The sequence below is a fragment of the Diabrotica undecimpunctata genome, chromosome 6, assembly GCF_040954645.1.
Source record: "Diabrotica undecimpunctata isolate CICGRU chromosome 6, icDiaUnde3, whole genome shotgun sequence".
Taxonomy (NCBI): domain Eukaryota; kingdom Metazoa; phylum Arthropoda; class Insecta; order Coleoptera; family Chrysomelidae; genus Diabrotica; species Diabrotica undecimpunctata.
The window spans coordinates 102599697-102620100 of record NC_092808.1 but is presented as its reverse complement, the minus strand read 5'-3'; the positions used below and the strand labels follow the sequence as shown (position 1 = coordinate 102620100).

General features: G+C 34.4%; 1 protein-coding gene across 3 annotated transcripts in view; it reads left to right on the top strand.

Annotated features, from left to right (window-relative positions):
* Positions 1–20404, top strand: part of LOC140443659 (retinoblastoma-like protein 1) — a 66582-nt gene that overhangs the window by 3377 nt on the left and 42801 nt on the right. For all 3 annotated transcript variants that reach the window (XM_072535028.1, XM_072535027.1, XM_072535029.1), the window contains exons 2-6: positions 1308–1441; positions 1511–1720; positions 3523–4007; positions 7136–7219; positions 13310–13359. In XM_072535028.1, the coding sequence (XP_072391129.1) occupies positions 1308–1441; positions 1511–1720; positions 3523–4007; positions 7136–7219; positions 13310–13359 (963 nt within the window). The remainder of the gene's footprint in view (positions 1–1307; positions 1442–1510; positions 1721–3522; positions 4008–7135; positions 7220–13309; positions 13360–20404) is intronic.

Below are 20404 nucleotides of genomic sequence, written 5' to 3'. Positions count from 1 at the left end.
TGAGGCCTACATTAAATTTTTGCACAAATAATAAAAGGAATACATATTTTTGGGAAAAATATGCTCTATTATTTTTATAAGTGTTTGCCTTTAAAATCAATACACCTGTGCATTTGACAAACCAATCATTAAAGCATTTATATCAGTCTGAAATGGGTATATTAGAAATGAGATTTTTGTATGCTTCAACTGCTGTGTCTGGTATCTTAAAACATTTACCATATAGTTTGTTTTTGATTCTCGGAATATAAAGAAATCACAGAGTGCTGAGTCAGGACTTTATGCAGGATGTCCCACTAAATTAATGGTTTTTGCCATTAAGTACATTGTTGCCGCATTTACTTTAAGTAAATCAATGTTATTGGAGCCATTATTTGTAGAACTAACATTGTTCTAATGCAAGGGATGCGAAGATTTAAATTGTTTTTGTGAGTTTATCAATCACTTCAGGCAAACAAATGGTTGTATACCATTCAGTAATGACGGTTTTACGTTTCTTGAATGAAGTTGTGGAAACATACCACTTTTTCCAAAAAACTCGTGAGCATATATCAACATTGTGAGTGCAGATTTATTTTGTTGGCTTTGAATCGTCTTGAAACACCCATACCATTGATTAGTTTCTTTTTTCGGGCACATAGTAATTGTGTCGATGTAATATGTCAATTGGCGTGACATTAGTCTCCTCCGTTAAATCTTTGGAGTGTGGAGTGACGCTAATCAACACATGCCTTCTTATGGGCAGCAGCAAAATTATGAGGAAACCAACGACTGCACATCTTTTTCTTCACCAAATGTTTTCTCCACCATGCAAAATTGTTTATATTTGACTCATGCCAATGATGCACGAATCTCATCATAAACAACATCTGCTTCAATTCTGACACAACATCAATGTTTTCCAGGACAACAGCTGTGGTTCAACTGTCTTCATGGAATTCGTCACTGAGACTGGTGCGTTCAGGCTTTAATTCTTCAAACCATCTGTGAATAGTTGATGAGTGGTGCTTTGTCACAAAAATCAAGTTAATCGACAGATTGTTGTTTAGTTAAGCCAACTTTAAAATCTTATAAAATCATTGAATGAAAATTTTCACGAGATTTTCCATCTGTCAATGTTTTCCATAAGAAATGTCAAAATCTATGAAGTTGAGAAATTTCTCTTAGATGGCTATGTACAAAACTTTTAGTGCATGCCTTGTAATAATAGTTTAAATAATGAAAAATTAATCAAAGTGGCAAAAAGTTGATGATACATACTAGATGAAAATTGCTGTAAATGTATTTATTCTTTATTGCGTTTTTAGGGAGACTCATTACACTGGCTAGGATGTGCAGTTTTTGTAGCTTCCCAATCAGTGGAAGTACCAAATCTAATGTCCTCTGTAGTCAAAGGTAGCGGTATAAACCTGACAAGTCTACTAAGATGTAGTAATTTGAGGTAGTTATATTACAATTTTTGTAATATTTTTGTATATTTCTTCAATGATTTATAGCTGTTTTCTTTTAGCTTTGTGCAGTTTTTCACAAACATCAATTTGTGGGCGGACATGGCACACTTGCCTGAAGAATTTCGGCAAAAAGTAAAACATCTACAGGATACATTTGGTGTTGCCCATAGTACATTTAAGAAATACTATCCTATATTTTGTCAGATATTTCAGCCACCAAACTCAACAGATTTAGAAAATTTTAAACAACATAGAAATAGAAAACTCAAGTAAGTAATTATATTTTTTATTGTATGCAAATGTAAATAAAATACGAAAATTGAACAAAATAATTTTTATAACATATTTATGGTATTGGAAATTACAAGTTACTTTCCAATTTACCCAATTATCAACATTTATAAAATAGGTTTCATCAATTCTTTCAGATGGGATAAACTCCGATATGTACTTCCTTACCATATATTTATTTATTTATATACGGCATCCATTTACTTACAATTTTTACAAAGTTACATCTTACAATCAATAAATTATTAAAATAACAATCACAAGTTTTACAAAGTTACACCTTAACAACAATAAATTATTAAAATAACAAACACCTCAGAATAATACAAACATATAAGAATAATTTTGGCTCCTTTATCATAGTGATGAATCTATTATTACTAATCTTGCAAAACATTTTCTTTATCATATTTGTACTGCATTAAACTATGACTAACTGTCTTTTTGCACTCTTGAGAGTGTGTTTATGTACATCTGTTAACATTAGGGATGTACCAGATCAGGTATCTGGCCAATCCGGCCAGAACCAGAATTTCTACCGCTAACTGAACCGGACCCTGGAATTCCGGCCGGTTCAGGACTCACCTGTAAGTATTCCAACTGCTTAATGTTAGTGAAAAACATTTACAGTAGGCCTAGGAAAAAGCTGTGAAAGAAGCTGCATCTATTTCTTTAGGTCAGATATTTGGACATCAGATAAATATGAATGAAAGTTTTATTAGTGTGACAGGCTACTAGATTTCAGAAATGTGGGAAAAACAAATGTTATTTTGTGTTGTAATAAATTTATAGGAAATCATACCAGACTTGCAGTCGCTAACAAAATTGTTACATTGACAAACATGGGCAATTGAAAAACAAAAAATGCATTTGTTGTTAAGAGACAGCGGAGCTAATATGGTAAATGACTATAAATATGCACAAATAAACTGTTAGGGGCGTTTTTTATACAACCTCCAATTAATAATCAATGACATTATAAATTCTGAAAGAACTGTATCAGATATGATTAGTACTGCCTGCCGAATTGCAATTCATTTAAATCACTTGTCCTTAGCATGCAGAAAGTTAAGGGAAATACAAGAGTTGAAAATTATTCAAGATGTATAAACACGGTGGAACCAACTTTCTACATGTTAGAAAGGTTACTTCATTTGAAAAGTTGTGTAACTATTTATCTTACTGAAAATAATGGAATAAATAATTTTAGAAGTAATCAATGGGACCTGTTACAATCTGTCCTTGAATTACTTATACCTTTTGAAGAGATAATGAAACTGATGAGCAGCACAGATTAGTATTAATTCTAGTACATCCCTTGTTAAAATTCGTAATACCCATTTTACATATACCAGATGGTATGGGATACCAGCATCTCCAATTGTCTAATGATAGCACATCGATCTTTGCAGCACGAGATCATGGACATAACATTATCTTGTTGTAGTAGTGATTTACATTTAAAGTCACTCACTGATATGATACTACAAGTTCACCTAATGTATCCACCAAATCGTTAAGAATTTGTACTAGAATCATCTATTTTAAACAAGCTTTATTTTGATTTTCTCTGAAATTATTTTCTTTTTTTTGTATTAATTCCATGATTGTTCCATTACTGGTGTATTAAAGTTTTCAATTACGATTTCTGGTTCTTTTCTTTTTGTATTTTTATATAGAAGAAATTGATGAGACAAAAAGTTATTTACTCTTAAATTATTCTTATTTGTTTTTGTTTAGTTTAATCTCTAACATTTTGTTGTTTTTTTTTTTATTTCAGACCTATTATGTGCAATAGTTCTACAGTATTTGAATTTGTATGGAGTCTCTTTGTTACATTAAAAAGTGAAGATCAACAGTTCGGCTCTGAATTAGTAAAATCATATCACTTAATGTTTGCCTGCATTGATTTAGCATTTAAAAATGCATTTTTGGCAGAACGGCGCGATCTTTTGAAACCAACCTTTGAACTTTTACCTACTGATTGGAATGAACCTGGGTTTGTAGTACCTCAAGAGGCTCCATGTCTGATGAATTATTTATGTAAGTTGCCATCTACATTAACAGAAGCTATGCACATGAAAGTATATGATTTGAAGAAGTTAATGGGAAATCTAATTACTAATGATATATTAAAAGTTGACCCTAAAGATTTCACTGGACTCTTTGACCAAGAAGTCTTCAAAGACAATTTTAAGAATATCAAGACTGCTTATGAGACACATTTGTTAAACACTGCTGATATCGATGAAAGAATATTTTTAGGTAAGTAGAAGTAGTTTTTAAAACAGTTTTTATATGGTTTGTATTTATTAAATCTGCTCATAAATACACTGGTGACCTGAAAAGTTCTTTGCATGGTACTGAAATAATTTATGCTTTCAAAGAAGTTTTATTCACCTCCTCTTATCTTCGTATATCAATACAGTTTATACAGCCATGTTTAAATGCTTTTTTATGCATTGTCATTACGGAAAAAGATATTTCCTTTCGTTAAGCCATATCTGTATTCGAGAATGTATACGTTATGGTGATAATTGAAGGTGAAGAGTCGCCATATATATGTATTTACATGCCATAAATAATTTTAACAAGTATCAGTAATTTTATCAGTGTATAATAATCGATTTTTTCACTTGCAACATCACGCGCCCTTCAACTGCTTCAACCAACTGCAAACAGCCCGAGCAAAACTTGACAGACTGCCTTAGAATAACAGTGTCACACTGGTATGTGCGCCAGGTCATTGGAGAATACATGGCAACAAAAGCACTGGTGAACTTGAAAAGAACATAAGCTACAACATACTTTGGTCCAGAGCCGGCGTTAGGAGTGTCAAAAAGCACTCACTGTCCGCGACTGGATGAGGCTTGGATCTGAATAACAACAATACTCCACTGGGAAGATATACTCGGTCAAGAAGATGGCAAAGTGTATATTGAAAAGATATGTGCTAGGCAGACGGGTATCCTCTCACATTTATAAAGGCTTTCTTACTGGATAAGCGCCAGTCAAGGATATCTACCCACAATAAGGTTGTTTCATGTAGACTTAAGCTGTAGACTCTTTGGCTCGGAACCTGAAGAAGTCAACCACATTTTGCACTACTGTGACTCCAAAAACATGATGTCCATCCACTTGACCTGCTCAAACAGATACAGAGTTCCGTAATTCTGGAATGGGTATCGTGAACAAATAAAAGATGTGCAGTAAGCCAATTAGCTGCGGTATAGCCGGTGGATAACAAATGCATTTCACTGAAAAAAAAGATCGACCGACTCCAGTCATGACCGAGAATGACTTGAAATAATTATGTATGGCATCTACTAACACGTGTACCAACGCAAGGGAAAAAATCATGCAAGTAGTGATGTAATGTTTAGCCGAGAATTTATCAGCCTGCCTTTTATACTACTTCCTACTATACTGCCTACTATAAGGGGATTTAGCAAGTTTGATCCTATTTAGCAAATGATGGTGTTCAAAATTCTCATATACAGAGTAGCAAAATAAAAAAAGAATCAAAATTTCAATACCTTTGAAACTTACACTGGAAAATCAATTAATAATGTGTTGATGTACTTCAGTGGGCAACACACTCTCGGAAGGGCCTGGACTCGCTTCTGATAAGGTGGTCAATATATCTCGTTCCATGCACTAATTAACTCCTCCCGAAGATCTCCCAAAGTTTGAGGATGGTGTAAAGAGAAGTCCCTGACCTATCATGTGCCACACGTGTTTAATTGCCGATAAATCTAGAGATCTCAGGGGTCAGGGCAAAAGCTTGACTCCAGCTTCTTCAATAAAGTCCATGATAACTCTCGGAATCAGTAACCTTATGTTATCCTGCTGAAAGGTTAGATGTTCTAGCGTCTGAAGTTGGGGTATGAGCTGAGGTTCCAGAATTTCTTCTACATATCGCTGAGCTATCTCGTTCCATCTGACGAAGGTTAGCGGTGACCTTGAACCATAAGCCATAGCATCCCACACCATAACCCCAACAGTGCGGTTGTACGTGCCGTTCGACAAAAAACTGTGAATTTCGTCTTTCACCACGTCGTCTTCTGACCCTAGCTCGGCCATTATGCATCCCTAAACAGAATCGAGATTCATCACTAAAAACAACCTCATTCTAATTCCGGGTGCTAAGCCCATCGTTCTGCACCATTTAAGACGATAACATCGATGTTTATCACACCCAGTATGGTCAAAATGAAAAATGGCCAAAACTATGAATTCAATAATAAATTGTTCGTATCCCAATTGGTCTTCCATGTTCAGTCTCTTAGACCCATGAACCTTAAACGACGATCGTGTTGTTGTTTTCTGTTGTTCTCCAACGCCTTCCTGTAACCCTCGATCTTCGGGGTTTTCCTTGACACCATGCCCGATAACATCTTAATACAGTATCTAAACTTCTGTAAACTCTATTCACAATTTCCTGAAGAGAAAGTCTGGCTACTCTTAGGAAAAGTATCCGTTCCAACTATCAAACTCGCTAAGTTGATGGAAATTTGCGCATCTTGGTACTCTAGGCATTGTAAAGAACTTTCAAAAAAACCAAAAACCTCACATGGCTAATTTTTGATCAGTACTAAACTTAAAGTTAAAATTTGTAGTGGTTAGCAAATTAAAAAAAAACTGAAATTCTAATCATTTATTGTTTTCACCAAAATAAGCCTCTATACCTACTTAGTTTATATAAGACAAGTTTTTCTTATTTGTTCTATAAATGACTATTCTTGGTGAAAAATACAAGGTTTGTTTCATTTTCAATTATCATTGACTTATTGATCTTGGAAATTAAAAAAATTGGAACACCATTTATAACCGACCGTAATGTAGAAATCGGATTCTGGTGTAAATTAAAAATAAAACTTACTTTCAGAGTCTACAAATTTTTAAGAAATTGTGTTTGAAAATATATTAGTTATCGATGTTCAAAATCATATCCTTATTCAAAATTTTTCGAATTGAGATTAATAGTCCAAAAATATATAAATTTTTGATATGTGGTAGAAGTGATGTCGAGCTGTAAATTTAAGATAATCTAATATAATCTACCTACACTTACGCAGAAGTGCAAATTTTCACATTTAATATCTGAATATTTTCAAAAATATGTCTAATGTGTGGTATCCAAAAAAATAAACTTAATAACGATTGTTTTATTAATAATAGAAAATCTTTCTTCTTTTCTGTAATAACTACTGTTCCCTTTTTTTGTAGTTTAGAATAGGTTGTGCTGATGTATCATTGATCAGTCATGACACCAAAACAGATTAATTGATTCAATATTAAATTGTTGATATGTTGTTATTTTGTAGAATGGTTATTTCTACATTACATTTGTATATTAGAATCGCCTTTACATATATTTTAAATTCTTTTAGCTGAATATCGAAGATTATTATTAGTGCAACAACAACAAGCAACATGGGGACAAAGTGTTCGAGCATCTCCATTGTCATACTCAGGTAAGTTTTTATTTCGGTTAAGTGATCATTACTTAGAGTATCAGAAAGAATCAGTATGAATGTTATATCAGAGATGGCTGGAAGCTAGGGTTAAACTCAACCCCATAGAAGGTAAGCACTTAAACAACAAAAAGAAACAAAAAAACAACAAAAAAATTTAACAGGTAGGTTAAAAGTTGCACATGTTAATATTAGTTCTTTATTTCCTAAAATAGTTGATTTAGCTAATTATGTTATTGATAAACAATTTGATATATTTTGTGTCTCTGAGACATGGCTCAAGCCAATAATACCAAATAACGCTGTACAAATTTATGGTTACAATTTAATTCGTCAGGACAGAATAGCCAACTGTCAAGGTGGAGGAGTTTGTATGTATATAAAAAATAATTATCAATTTTCTGAATTTAAATTTGACAATCACATAGAACAAGTGTGGATCAAACTAAAAATTAATGACTTGTTGATAGGTATAGGTGTAGCCTATAAACCACCAGACTACATAATTAATACTTTTATTGAATTTTTTGAAAAATCTCTTGCTGATATGGTTACAGATTGTGATGAAATTTTTTGTTTGGCTGATTTTAATGTTGACTTACTCAATCCACATCTGAATCCAGCTCATAAAATTAATGACTTACTTGACAGTTTTAATTTGGTACAGATTATTGATGGGCCAACTCATATAACCCCTACATCGCAGACTCTGATTGATTATATAATTGTCTCAAACAAAAATAGAATAAACTCCTTTGGTGTGTGTTCTCTTGACCACATAACAGACCATGAGCTTATTTATTGTGACGTCAATATCTTCCCAGAAAAACCAGCCCCAATTTTTAAGACTGTTAGAAATTTCAAACACTTTGATGTAAATCTTTTTTTACTTGATTTAAACTGTACTTTGTTTGCCAACATCTATCACATTGAAAACATCAATGATAAAGTAAAATTCTTAAGCAGCTCCATTGTGGCTCTCTTCGACAAACATGCTCTAAAGTCACTAAAAATTATAATCCTTGGCTAACAGATAATGTGAAACTTCTTATGTCACTAAGAGATCAGGCTAAAAAAAGTGGCAAAAAACTAAGGAGGTAGCTCACCTTACCTACTACAAAATGATTAGAAATTATACAACATTAGCATGTGAGAATGAAAAAAAAAAGCTTTCTTTCAACACAAACTTCATGTGGGTGGTATAAAAAATACTTGGAAAAATTTACAACTCATTAATATTGGTAAGACAGAACACACAATTCCAGAAACATTAAAAGAACCCTATGAGATTAATCAGTACTACACATCATGCATCCCACATCTAACAATCAATCAAAATACAATTGACAATTATTTAAATACTGTACCTAATCGCGAACAATTTACCTTTACTCCAGTATCTTGTGATCTGGTGCAAAAATTGTTATATACTATTAAATCTAATGCTCTAGGTTCAGACGGTTTAAACTTAAAAATGTTGCTTCAATCTTGCCCATTAATCATTCCTTATATAACGCATATAATGAATTGTTACCTCTCGAGTAACTATTTTCCATATGAATGGAAAAAAGCATTAATTAGACACATACCTAAATGTAACAATCCAACCGAATATAAGGATCTTAGACCTATTAGTATTCTGCCTACTTTATCAAAAGTGTTAGAACGCATTATGCAAATGCAGCTTGGTGATTATATTTCTAACAATATCTTAACTGATTTTCAGTCCGGGTTTAGGCCATTTCACAACTGTGAAACAGCACTCCTTAAAATAACTGATGACATTTTGAGAGAAAGAGATGTGGGTAAGGTTACCATTTTAGTTTTGATCGATTTCTCTAAGGCATTCGACACTCTCAATCATTCACTACTCTGTGCAATTTTGAAGTCAATCGGCTTTTCCATAGATGCATTGAATATGGTCAAGTCATACTTCCATCACAGGAAACAGAGCGTCAAAGTAGACGAAAGAAGCTCTGATTTTCTAAACATTTTGTCAGGTGTACCTCAGGTCTCAATCTTAGGTCCAATCTTATTTACTTTATACACCACCAATATTGGTACCTCCTTGAATACCTGTAAATTTCATCTTTATGCAGATGATACACAAATTTACCACTCATTTTACCCGGTTGACAGAGCAAGTGCTATTGAGATTGTTAATCAAGATATTAAATCATTGATTGCTTGGGCAAGAAATCATGCATTAAATATAAACTCTAAAAAAACTAATCTGTTGGTTTTTGGTCCAAACAGGGTGTGTTTGGAAATGAGTAACATCATTGAAATAGTTGTTAATAATGAAATCATTAAACCTGTAACTAGTGCAAAAAATCTAGTTTTAACTTTAGATAATCACCTCAAATTTACAAAACATTAACACCTGTGTGAGTAAAGCATTTCTCAGTTTAAGAACAATTTACCATAATCGCCGCTATCTGTCATACAAAGTAAAAAGACTATTGTGCGAAAGTCTGGTACTATCAAAATTTACCTATGGAGATGTTGTGTATGGGCCTTGTATTAGTTCAGATGACAGGAGAAGAATTCAGGTGGTTCAAAATTCGTGTCTTCGTCTGATCTGTGGTGTAAGAAGACACCAGCCTATTTCTCACAAATTAAAACACGTAAAATGGTTGAACAGGGAAAAGAGAAGATTTCTACATGCTGCTTGTCTTTTCCACAAAATTATCAAAAACTCTCTACCAGCATATCTTTTTAAAAAAATTATATACAGAACTGACATACATAATGTTATACAAGATATAAAAATACAATTACAACTCCGCCACATCGTACAGAACAATTCAAAAATTCATTTACATATCAAATATCCAAAGTATATAATGGATTAGCTAAAGAATTAGAATTAAAATCGATTATATCTTTTAAGAGATCTCTTAAATCTAAATTGCTAAGTGAGTAACACATGTGCAACTATTTGATGACCTGTTATGAAGTATGTATAAACTGTGTGATAGTTTTTGGACAATATTTAAATGTTAAATGTTTCTATTGGCTATGGTTTTTAATTGATTGTTACATAACATGCAAAAAAATATATTATATATTTTTTTTCTCTTGCTTAAGATGAAAAGCAGAGGTACTGATTTCTTGAAATCAGCACCAACTGATCTTCGGCATTTTTTCGTTCTTATTGTATTTTATGCATATATAAATTATATATTTTGTGTATTGTATGAATTTGAAGGAAAAATAAAGACCTTTATTATTATTATTATTAAGAAATGTTTAACTCAAGTTAAAACAATAAAAAAATATATATCAGAAGAAGACAACGGCATCTACCATGGACTGATTTTGTAAGTTTCTTTAAAAAATATGTACCAAACGGCAAACCATTTTTGTATTGGTCAAATAAAAAATAGCATTGATCATATATTTTGAAGAGCTGTCACACATCATTACGATTTTGATACTATATGAATTAAGTCCGTGTCAGACGGTCAAATATTTGATCAAACAAGTTTGAGCAAACTGACGTAATGACGTCATAATTACAGTTTGTTCAAATTTTAAAAATGTACCTGTCACACGATCATTCAAATTTGATCAAATTGATGTATGTTAATGAAATTAATCATCTTTCTTGCATATTTATTAGTTGCTTGTGCTTTAATTGCGATTCAATTTTTTTTATCCACAATAAAAATAAAAAGACTAAAACGATTTTTTTATAATAATGTAGATGCTCGGCATTATATAAACATCTTCTTTCTCGATATAAATCAATTATGTAGAAGCTTATTCCAGTGTACAAGATATTTTAAAATTTTATTTTTTTTTATAACAAAATAGGAAGACAAATAAACCACGAATTATCAACCAAAGAAAAAAAGAAAATGAATTTCATCACGTTATGTCTAACTGCTGATTTTCATTTGTCTTAAATATTTTTCGACCAATCAAAATTAAAGTTTGATCAAACTGACTTGACAAATAGAAGATCCTCTATTTTTAGAGGATTTGATCAAACTCAGGATGTGACGTCATATGCTGTCAATTTTTTGGTTTGGTCAAACCAGTTTGATCAAATATTTGACCGTCTGACACGGACAGGTTTACCAGGTAAATACATTCGAAAAGGGTAACATCCTTGAAATGCTTCTAACTGTTCATCAACAGTCAGATAGGATGAAGGTGTATATAATTCTCTGCAGCTGGTAATAAAAATATCCCATATTTTACATATATGCGCAAAAGATCATCTTGCTGTCTTTCTTTTCGTGTTTCCTTTTCATCAAACCTAAGACAGTTTCAGATATTTGAAACGCTGACCGCTCATGCAGGTCTGATAAAATTTTCCTGATATATTACTTTCAGACATATGTTTCATGGATAGATGACTTAAACTGAGAAACAGTGGGTTGATGTTACAGGTAAAGTTTGTTTAGCAGAAAATGGTTGACTTCAATTAGTGCGGTCGTAAATATTATTAAATTTATCTGATTTGGCCCATTGTTAAAACCTTGTACCTCAGGTAAACCATTGTTACCGGGATGGATGGTGAAACAAGATCTAGAGTTGGCAACAGAAAAAACAGAAATTCTGATCTTGAAAGGCCCTAGAGCCCGCCCAAACCTGGCTTTTGTAGTAGGTAATACAAGTATAGAGCCTACGTACTGTGCTAAATATCTGGGCATCCAACTAGACACAGGTCTAAGATTTACAAAGCACCTGATGAAAGTAGTCCAAGGAGCAGAAGAGAGAACCGCGGCATTAATCAAAATTATGCCAAATATCGGCGGTCCAAGTGCCCTCAAAAGAAGAATGTACCTTCAGATTGTGCATTCTACCCTCTTATACGGCGCTCCCGTATGGTACGAAGCCTTGAGAATGGCTAAGTATAAAGAACTGCTTGCAAAGGTACAAAGGAAGCCTCTACTAAAGGTAGCAAGCGCATATCGGACTACTTCTACGATTGCCCTACAGGTCATAACAGGTACGCTCCCCATTCACCTCCTAGCTAAAGAAAGAGACACTTTATATAACAGAGAAAACGGTCATTTACCGGAAATAAAATCCGAAGTAAGATCACATATGCTCCAAATATAAAGACCAAAAGGATGTTTATAGTCGATACTAATTGAAGTCAACCATTTACTGCTAAACAAACTTTACTTCCTCTGTAGATTTTTCTCCCTCGACCACTATTGCTTTTATATCTGGATCCATTACATTTACAGATGAACTGGTTACACTGGATGGATGGAAAATTTCTGAACTACCAATATTTTTAGAGTAATCTTGTTCATCTGAATCGTCCTTTCCAAACTCCAAAGTATCTTCTTCTAACTCTCAGTCACTTCCACTATCTTCAAAAGGTTCCTGCTGATTAAAAAAATAATTAGATAATGACTTACCAAAAACGTCACCGGAGTCCAAATAAACTTAAGAAAACTAATGAAGAAACTGGACTGTAAAAAATGTAATATGTAAATATTGTAATAAAGAAACACCGTCACCTGTTAAATCAAGACTAAAAAAGCAGCTACTGAGGAGTGTATAGGCATAGGTTACGCGATTGCACTCGAACTGCGACGAAAATAGGAGCGGCGTCAAATTTATGAGTGTCCACCTTATGACACCTCAACCATTACTAATAGTAACTGCCAAGAGAAACCGTCGAACTTTTATCAATGAATAAAACAGTCTTTCAATAGACTGATTATGCTCTCTCTATAATTAATGGCTTTCGTCAATTTTATACTCCTTTATATGGCTTTATTTAAACATGTTCTGATTATTTTATGGAACAGGCTGAAGATCAAAAAACAACTGCATAAGCTCATAAAAAAAGATTTTCTAGTTTACATTAAGCAACAGTGACTCTCAGATATCTAGCAGCAAATTGTCTCAGAAAACTTTAATCCCTTTCTTCATTACATCGATCGTTTTTCAATGGATTTAAACCGTGACACGTTTTCAAAACGTGACTAATTGATGTTTTTCTCCTTATTTTCGATGGCTACATGTCACTCATCTGCTAACTAATATCCAATTGTTTGTAATTTTCTTGTACCTACTATCAAATAGAGGACCAAAATAATATTTTTTTTTCTTTTTCAGGAGAGAATTCTGTTATTACGTCCCCTCAAAATAATGAAAACAATGGAGGTGTAAGTATAAATTATTTTAAATAAATTATTGTAAATAGTCGTATCTCGTATATCGAATTTTTAATATTCTTCCGCTGTTTTTCAGGCGATTCAGGAAAAACTATTTTCATCAATTATTTTTTAACTATTTGTCAAAAGATTCCCTTTAATGATATGTACTTACTTTCTTTATTTTCATGAAGGTTTCATAAGGAAAGAAGTTTTTATATCATTTTTCTTTTCATAGGTTGCACTCCTCTTATCTAGATATTTGAATTTTAGCGGTTTTGAATGTGTAGTGGTTGTTCCTTAGTTTAAATAATAAATCTAAATGCTGTTCAGACAAAATATCGAAAACATTTAAAGCAACTGTATATACATAGTGTATTTATTGTAAACCGAAGAACAAAAGGCCTTATTATTGACTTTAGAGCCTACAGTCAAAGAATGTGCTATTTGCGCTTAAAAGGGAAATTCTTTAATTGCAGTTTGATCAATGCACATGCCCCAACTAATGACAAACCAGAGGAAATACAGGAACAGTTCTTCGAAGACCTAAAGCAAGCCTACAGGAGATGTCCCAGAAATGACATTAAGATTGTATTAGGCGACATGAATACAAGAATAGGACGAGCGAGTTTTCATGCCCGCGATAGGAAAGCATAGCCTACACAACATCAGTAGCGATAATGAATTACGACTGATAAACTTAGCAGCAGCACTAAATATGACAGTCACTAGCACCTATTTTGAACACAAGAATATACACAAGGTAACCTGGACCTCTCCTGATAGAAGAACGAGTCAGATTGATCACATCTTAATAGATTCAAGGCATGGAACAGACGTAATAAACTGCAGAAGTTATAGAGGCACAAACATATACTCAGATCATTGCCTAGTGATCGCAACTTTGAGGACTAGAATTTCAAACACCAGTAAAGAAAATAAAATGGATACAAAAAAAATGGAATGTGCAAAAGCTGAGAGATGCGGCAATTGCAGAACGGTACTCGAAAAACATCACTAACAGGCTAAGGAATCAAAATGTAAATGAAGAAGGGCAGACAGATATAGACTCCTACTGAACCAGAATAAAAGAAGACATTAAAGCTACAGCGAAAGAATAAATGGGAACAGAAATTTGTGCCCGTAAAAATCATTGGTTTGATGACGAATGCAAGAATGCAATAAAAAAAAATTAAGCGTACAGAAAGATGCTTACCAGATGAACTTAAACAACTGTAGAGAATTACCAGACAAAGAGAAGAGAAGAAAAAAGGATACACAAAAGAAAACAACGAAACCACTTAAGTAAGGAACTTACATATATATAAAACCTCAATAGAGAGAAAGAATTCAGAGCATTCTATAAGAAAGTTAATATCAACAGAAAAGAGTTCAAGGCAACCAGAAGACAATACAGAAGTCAGAATGGCGACCTATTAAGGCTGTTTTAGCAGTCCAAGCATACTGCGATTTGAAATGGGCGTATCACTTACTTTTCTACACTGCTTACGCGAGACCATCTTTACTCAGTGCCGCCGGCCGACGGGTAGTTTAATGAAAACAAATACATTATTCTCCATTCAAATTAGTTTTAACACGAACTAACTGACCGTACGTTCATGAGATTTGACGTCACGAAGGCGATAACGATGAAACTAAGCGCCAATGATGAGTAACACGTTTCACTATTAGATTTCAGTATTTTTTAGCAATTTTCTTTAAAGTTGGAACACGCTTTTCTCGATTATTACTGGACACAGAAAGGTGAAACAAAAATCAACGATTACAGAAAAAAAAACTCTTTCGAGTGATGGGCGTAAAAAGTTTGGTTATAATAGAACGTTAAACAGTATATTCCAATTTTTCAACAGAAGTTTCAAAAAAATAAAAAAAGTAAAACCATCAGTTTAAAGGCAACATAATTTCAAATAACGTGTCCAAATTTCGAGACATTTTGTCGGTAAATAACAGAGAAAACACTGTCCCTAGGTTTTGGTGCACTGATAAAACAGCCTTAACAACAAGGAAAGATGTATTGAATAGATGGGTGAAATACTTTAACCAGGCACTTAATATAGAGGAAGAAGGTGGCCATGATACTATAATGGCATTACAGCAGCTTATAAAAGAAATATGGACACAGAAATCCTTTCCCAATGATTGTAATATTGGAAAACTTTACTCCATACACAAAAAGGAGATATCTTTTAATGCTCCAACCACAGAGGAGTTACGCTTCTAAATGCAGGATATAAAATATTTTCCACAGTACTATCTCACCATATGGCACCATATGCAGAACGGATAGTAGGAAAATACCAGGCTGGTTTCAGGAGTGGTAAATCGACAATTCATAAGATTGCAACCCTGAAACAAATTTTGGAAAAAACACTGGAATATGGCATTGATACTCATCACATATTTATAGACTACAAAGCAGCCTACGACTCTGAATAGAAGAGAAATGTCCAAAGCAGTGAAAGAGCTAGGAATACCAATTCAGTAAATTCGGTAAATTTAACAAAATTAACTCTTAAAAAAGTTAAATGTAGAGTACGAATTCAGGAGGAATTGTCTGAACGGTTTAAAACAAATAATGGGCTACGCCAAGGAGACCCTCTCTCCTGTATACTGTTCAATCTGGCTCTGGAAAAAGTAATACATATGCCACAAATCACAGCCACTGGTTCATTATATAATAAATCAGTGCAAATCCTGGCCTATGCTGATGATGTCAATATTGTTGGGAGAACGGAAAACGCTGTACGAGAGGCGTTTGTAGCATTAAAAGAATCAGCTACAAAAATGGGTTTAATAGTAAACACCAACAAAACGAAGTATATGAAAATAAGCACGCAACCACAAATCCTACGACCACTTGTTATAGGAAACGACGTCATCGAAGCAGTGAACGAATTTGTATACCTGGGAGCGCTCCTTATTACTGAAAATAATACTACCGCAGAGATAAACCGTAGAATTTGCACGGCCAACAGATGCTATTTTGGGCTCAATCTTCTCCTTAAATCCACAAATACATCGAGAAATACAAAAATAAAACTCTACAAAACAATCATACGCCCAGTCCTAACATATGGTTCAGAGACCTGGACTCTAACAAAAAATAATGAAAACATGTTAGGATGTTTCGAAAGTAAAAAGTACTAAGGTGAATCTATGGAGTAGTGAATGACAATGGTGCGTGAAGAAGACGATACAACTTCGAACTTTATAGAATATACCGTGAACCTGATATCGTTAAACATATTAAGATAAGACGTCTGAAGTTTCGTCGCGTTTCCTTTAACATATTACTGTTTAAGTAAAAGGGACAAGATAGATCTGTCACAGATGAGCAAGTACTGAGAAAATTCAACCTAAAATTTTTTCTCGAAACTCGGATTCAACTATCCTTTTGAGGCATGCCTCAGCGTGGTTCTAAGCTAAGGGTTCTGCTGTTTATACTCGACCTTCTTACACCGGGGTTTCTTAGTAGTTAAATTACTCAGTTTATGCGGCAGGTCACGTTTGACATTTTCGGTTTGTCTGTATGATTTTCGATTTTTAGTGAAAAATGGATTTAGCACCGAGCACTTCGTTACAAGTTCTCCAGGTAAATGTAACTATTCATAAGACTAGTGATCTCGTAAACTTTGTAATCAATCAGCAGAAATTTTCAAGTCATTCATATGATGATAAATTATACTCGTATATATAGTTAAAGAAGTAAAAAGACCCATTCCAGATTTAAGTACACGTCTTGTTTCTATTGGTGGCGTCGGAAAACCAAATCGGGGATTTCAAAATGCAAGCATGGTTTGCAGCATTAAAATAAATACCCATTTCGTAGACGGTTTCACGTTATGACTTCACAAAATCGACCTTCCGGCCATTAACCCTTTCGCTACGGTCCAAGTATCGGTTGCGCGTTGTTCATATACGGCGCCGGGAAAATTGTGCGCTTTGCGATAGACACGGCCCCTCCGTAGTTTACATTCTTTATATTGAAGTGGTTAAATCGTTTTTCGTTTGTCGACATTTTGTTTATATTCGTTTTATCGTAGTACTGGAGTTTTTTTTTCGTAAAACTTCAAAAAAACGGTATTCAGAAAGTACGGCGCTAGAGTGGGTGATGTGCTGCCATGTATGTACGGAATCAGTATGGTGTATTTGCGGATCGTAACGTAAATGAACGGTACTAGTAAGCAAGATGGACAATGTAGAACTTACTATTACGATTATAGCTCTTCAAAGATGTAAATAATTAAAAATGTACGGTGACCGAACCTGAACGATGGAGATTAATTTGCGTAATAGTACGGCGCTCGTTCATCAAAGCTGCAAATAAAAATCGTACTTTTACGGCAACAGTATCGAAAGGGTTAAAGAGAAGCTAACCATAATAATAATAATATTCCTCAAGTGTAGTGTGCTTCATCATCTTGTACTATCACGAGCCGCTCCTGGCATAAACTTCTTCTAGTTCAATCAATTGCTTGATTTATTGATTCTTTCAATTCTATAATAGATTATCGATTTGGAATTCGACGTAGCCTAACTAAGGGGCATTCATTGTAATAATTTTTGGACTGTGGTCTTATAATGACTATTCGAGTTATAAGGATTTCTTTAAAATGGAAAAAGGTCTTGAGGTTGTCCCGGTTCTATTTCTGAAGTCGAAAGTCTCAACGTTTTTTTACAGACGAGAAGTAGCTAAAGCGAAAATCGTCCCGTGTATTATCGATACGTAGATGAATGGTAAATCAGAATATAACTAAACCGAGGGGTGTTATTTTTACCGACTCCTCTCGGAGGTTAGACCTCTGAGGAACCGTTAAAGAAAAAAATCGGGTTAAACACAGCGTCCGTTCAGGGATGACACTGTGAACGTTGAATAATTGCATTTAACGTTGGCAGAAACGGCCCCTGTGCCTGTGTTCAGAGAACAGCAAGAGGAACCCTGCCTTAATAGGGTAGTGAACAACCGTGTAAGGGCCTGGGAGACACCCAGAATCCAATCGACAGCGGTCGATTGGAAAAACAAAAAACAGAGTCTTTTAAATAGTAAATCCAAAATTTCCGTCGATTGCAACATGCAATCACCAAGCGCTTCCGCTTACGAAGTCGAAAGCCTTCCACCCCTTTCCCCCGATCCACCAACGGATTCAGAGCTAGTGTCCTTAGATGATACGGCTTTTGACTCCGCCCCCTGCAGTCCAGAGCCCACATCTGAATCGGAGGCAGATGCGGGCGAACAACAATACCCTGACGTCACGGAATCTTTCGTAAAGCGTCAACAAGACAATAAAACCGAACCGCTAACGGTAATTTATTCCGGATTACAGGCCTCTCAGGCAATAGAAACAAATTTTAACACAAGTAGAAATGAAAAACAGACCCCTCAGGTACTAGAAAATAACTATAACATTAAAATAAATTCCCTTCAGGATAACGAAATATTTATAACTCCGATTGTAAACACTTTGACTAACTTAAAAGAAAATGTAACGTACCAAGCAATTATAAATGCCCCTCAGGCACTCAATTTTGTAGAGAAAATTAACCATAATGACAATCTAGGAACTGCTCAGGACGCCGTAGATGAGTTTGTTACAAATAAGCAAAGAAACAAAAGGCAGCACGCTATAAGAGATATCTACTCCGAGGAAGGAAAAACCAAAAAATCGAAAGAAATGGAAGATAATGCAATGGCACAGTCGATTAAAACGCTAACAAAAGAAATAGAACAACTAAGAAAAGAAATACAATATCTCCACACATCCTACGGAGACCAAATACGGGGATTAAGTGGTCAGATAAATCAGTTACAAAAAACCATTGACTTCAAAGACAAACAAAATAGCGAATTAACAACGCAGATACTAAAAATATCTAGTGACATAAACTCCAAACACGATAAAAAACAGCCAAGCCAAAAGCAAACAGCCACCCGTAGTGAGGAGCCTGAAGACCAGGGAAAAGACTCTGAAATAGAAACAATAATGGACATAGAAGAAAACCAACCAAGCTCAGATTGGAAAATACAACAAAACAGAAAATCAAAAAAGGCGAAAAAAGCCGATAAACCTGTCGAAAAGACAGACGAAACCGAAAAAACAAAAACAGTGAAGAACAACAGCACTAAAAAAGTAGAAAAAACTGACAAAGTCACCCCAAAAAACAACTGCGAACTAGCAGAAATAACAAAAGAAAATAAGTCAACTGAAACAGGGACAAAACCAAAACCAAAGCCCAAAAAAATCGAAAAGCCGGAAACTGTTTCTGAAACAGAAACAGTACAAGAGACTGAAATACCAAAAAAAGCAGAGCCTAAACCTCCAGCTATAATCCTTAAGTCTGTGGATTACAGCCAGCAAATCTTGAAAGTAGCAGCAAACAGAGGTATCGGTTCCTCAAACAAATTTGCGAAATCAGGAAGAAGCATTATTATGCAAACGAAGGATAGAGTTAACTACCTGAAAATGGTCAAAATTCTGGAAGAATTTGACGAAGAACTAAAAAGAAAAGAAAATAAAAATATAGAATACATCGCGTATCCTATAGACCTGGAAAGGACAAAAAGGGTAGTGCTCAGAGGTTTAGGAGCCAAAACTGACGTCGAAACCATCCACCAAGCATTGGAGGATCAAGACATAGACGTCATAAGAGTGACTAGCATGATCTCGAAAAGAGACAAAAAGCCAATGCCGATGTTCTACGTCACGATCAAAGAATCAGATGACCAGAAAATAAAGAACATAAACAACCTATGTTACATGAAAGTGTACATAGAAGACGAGTATAAAAACAAAAAAGAGATCATGCAGTGCTACAACTGCCAGGGTTTCTTCCATGGTTCGAAGGCTTGTCACTGCGGTTCGAAATGTGTAAAATGTGGAGAAAACCACAAGTCAGGAGACTGCGAAAAGGATAGAAACACTCCCCCAAAGTGCGCTAATTGCAACGAGGCTCACACGGCAAACTACAGAGGGTGCAAGAAAGTACCTAAAAGAAAGCCAACACAACAACAACAGGCAACAAATAGGAATACACAAAG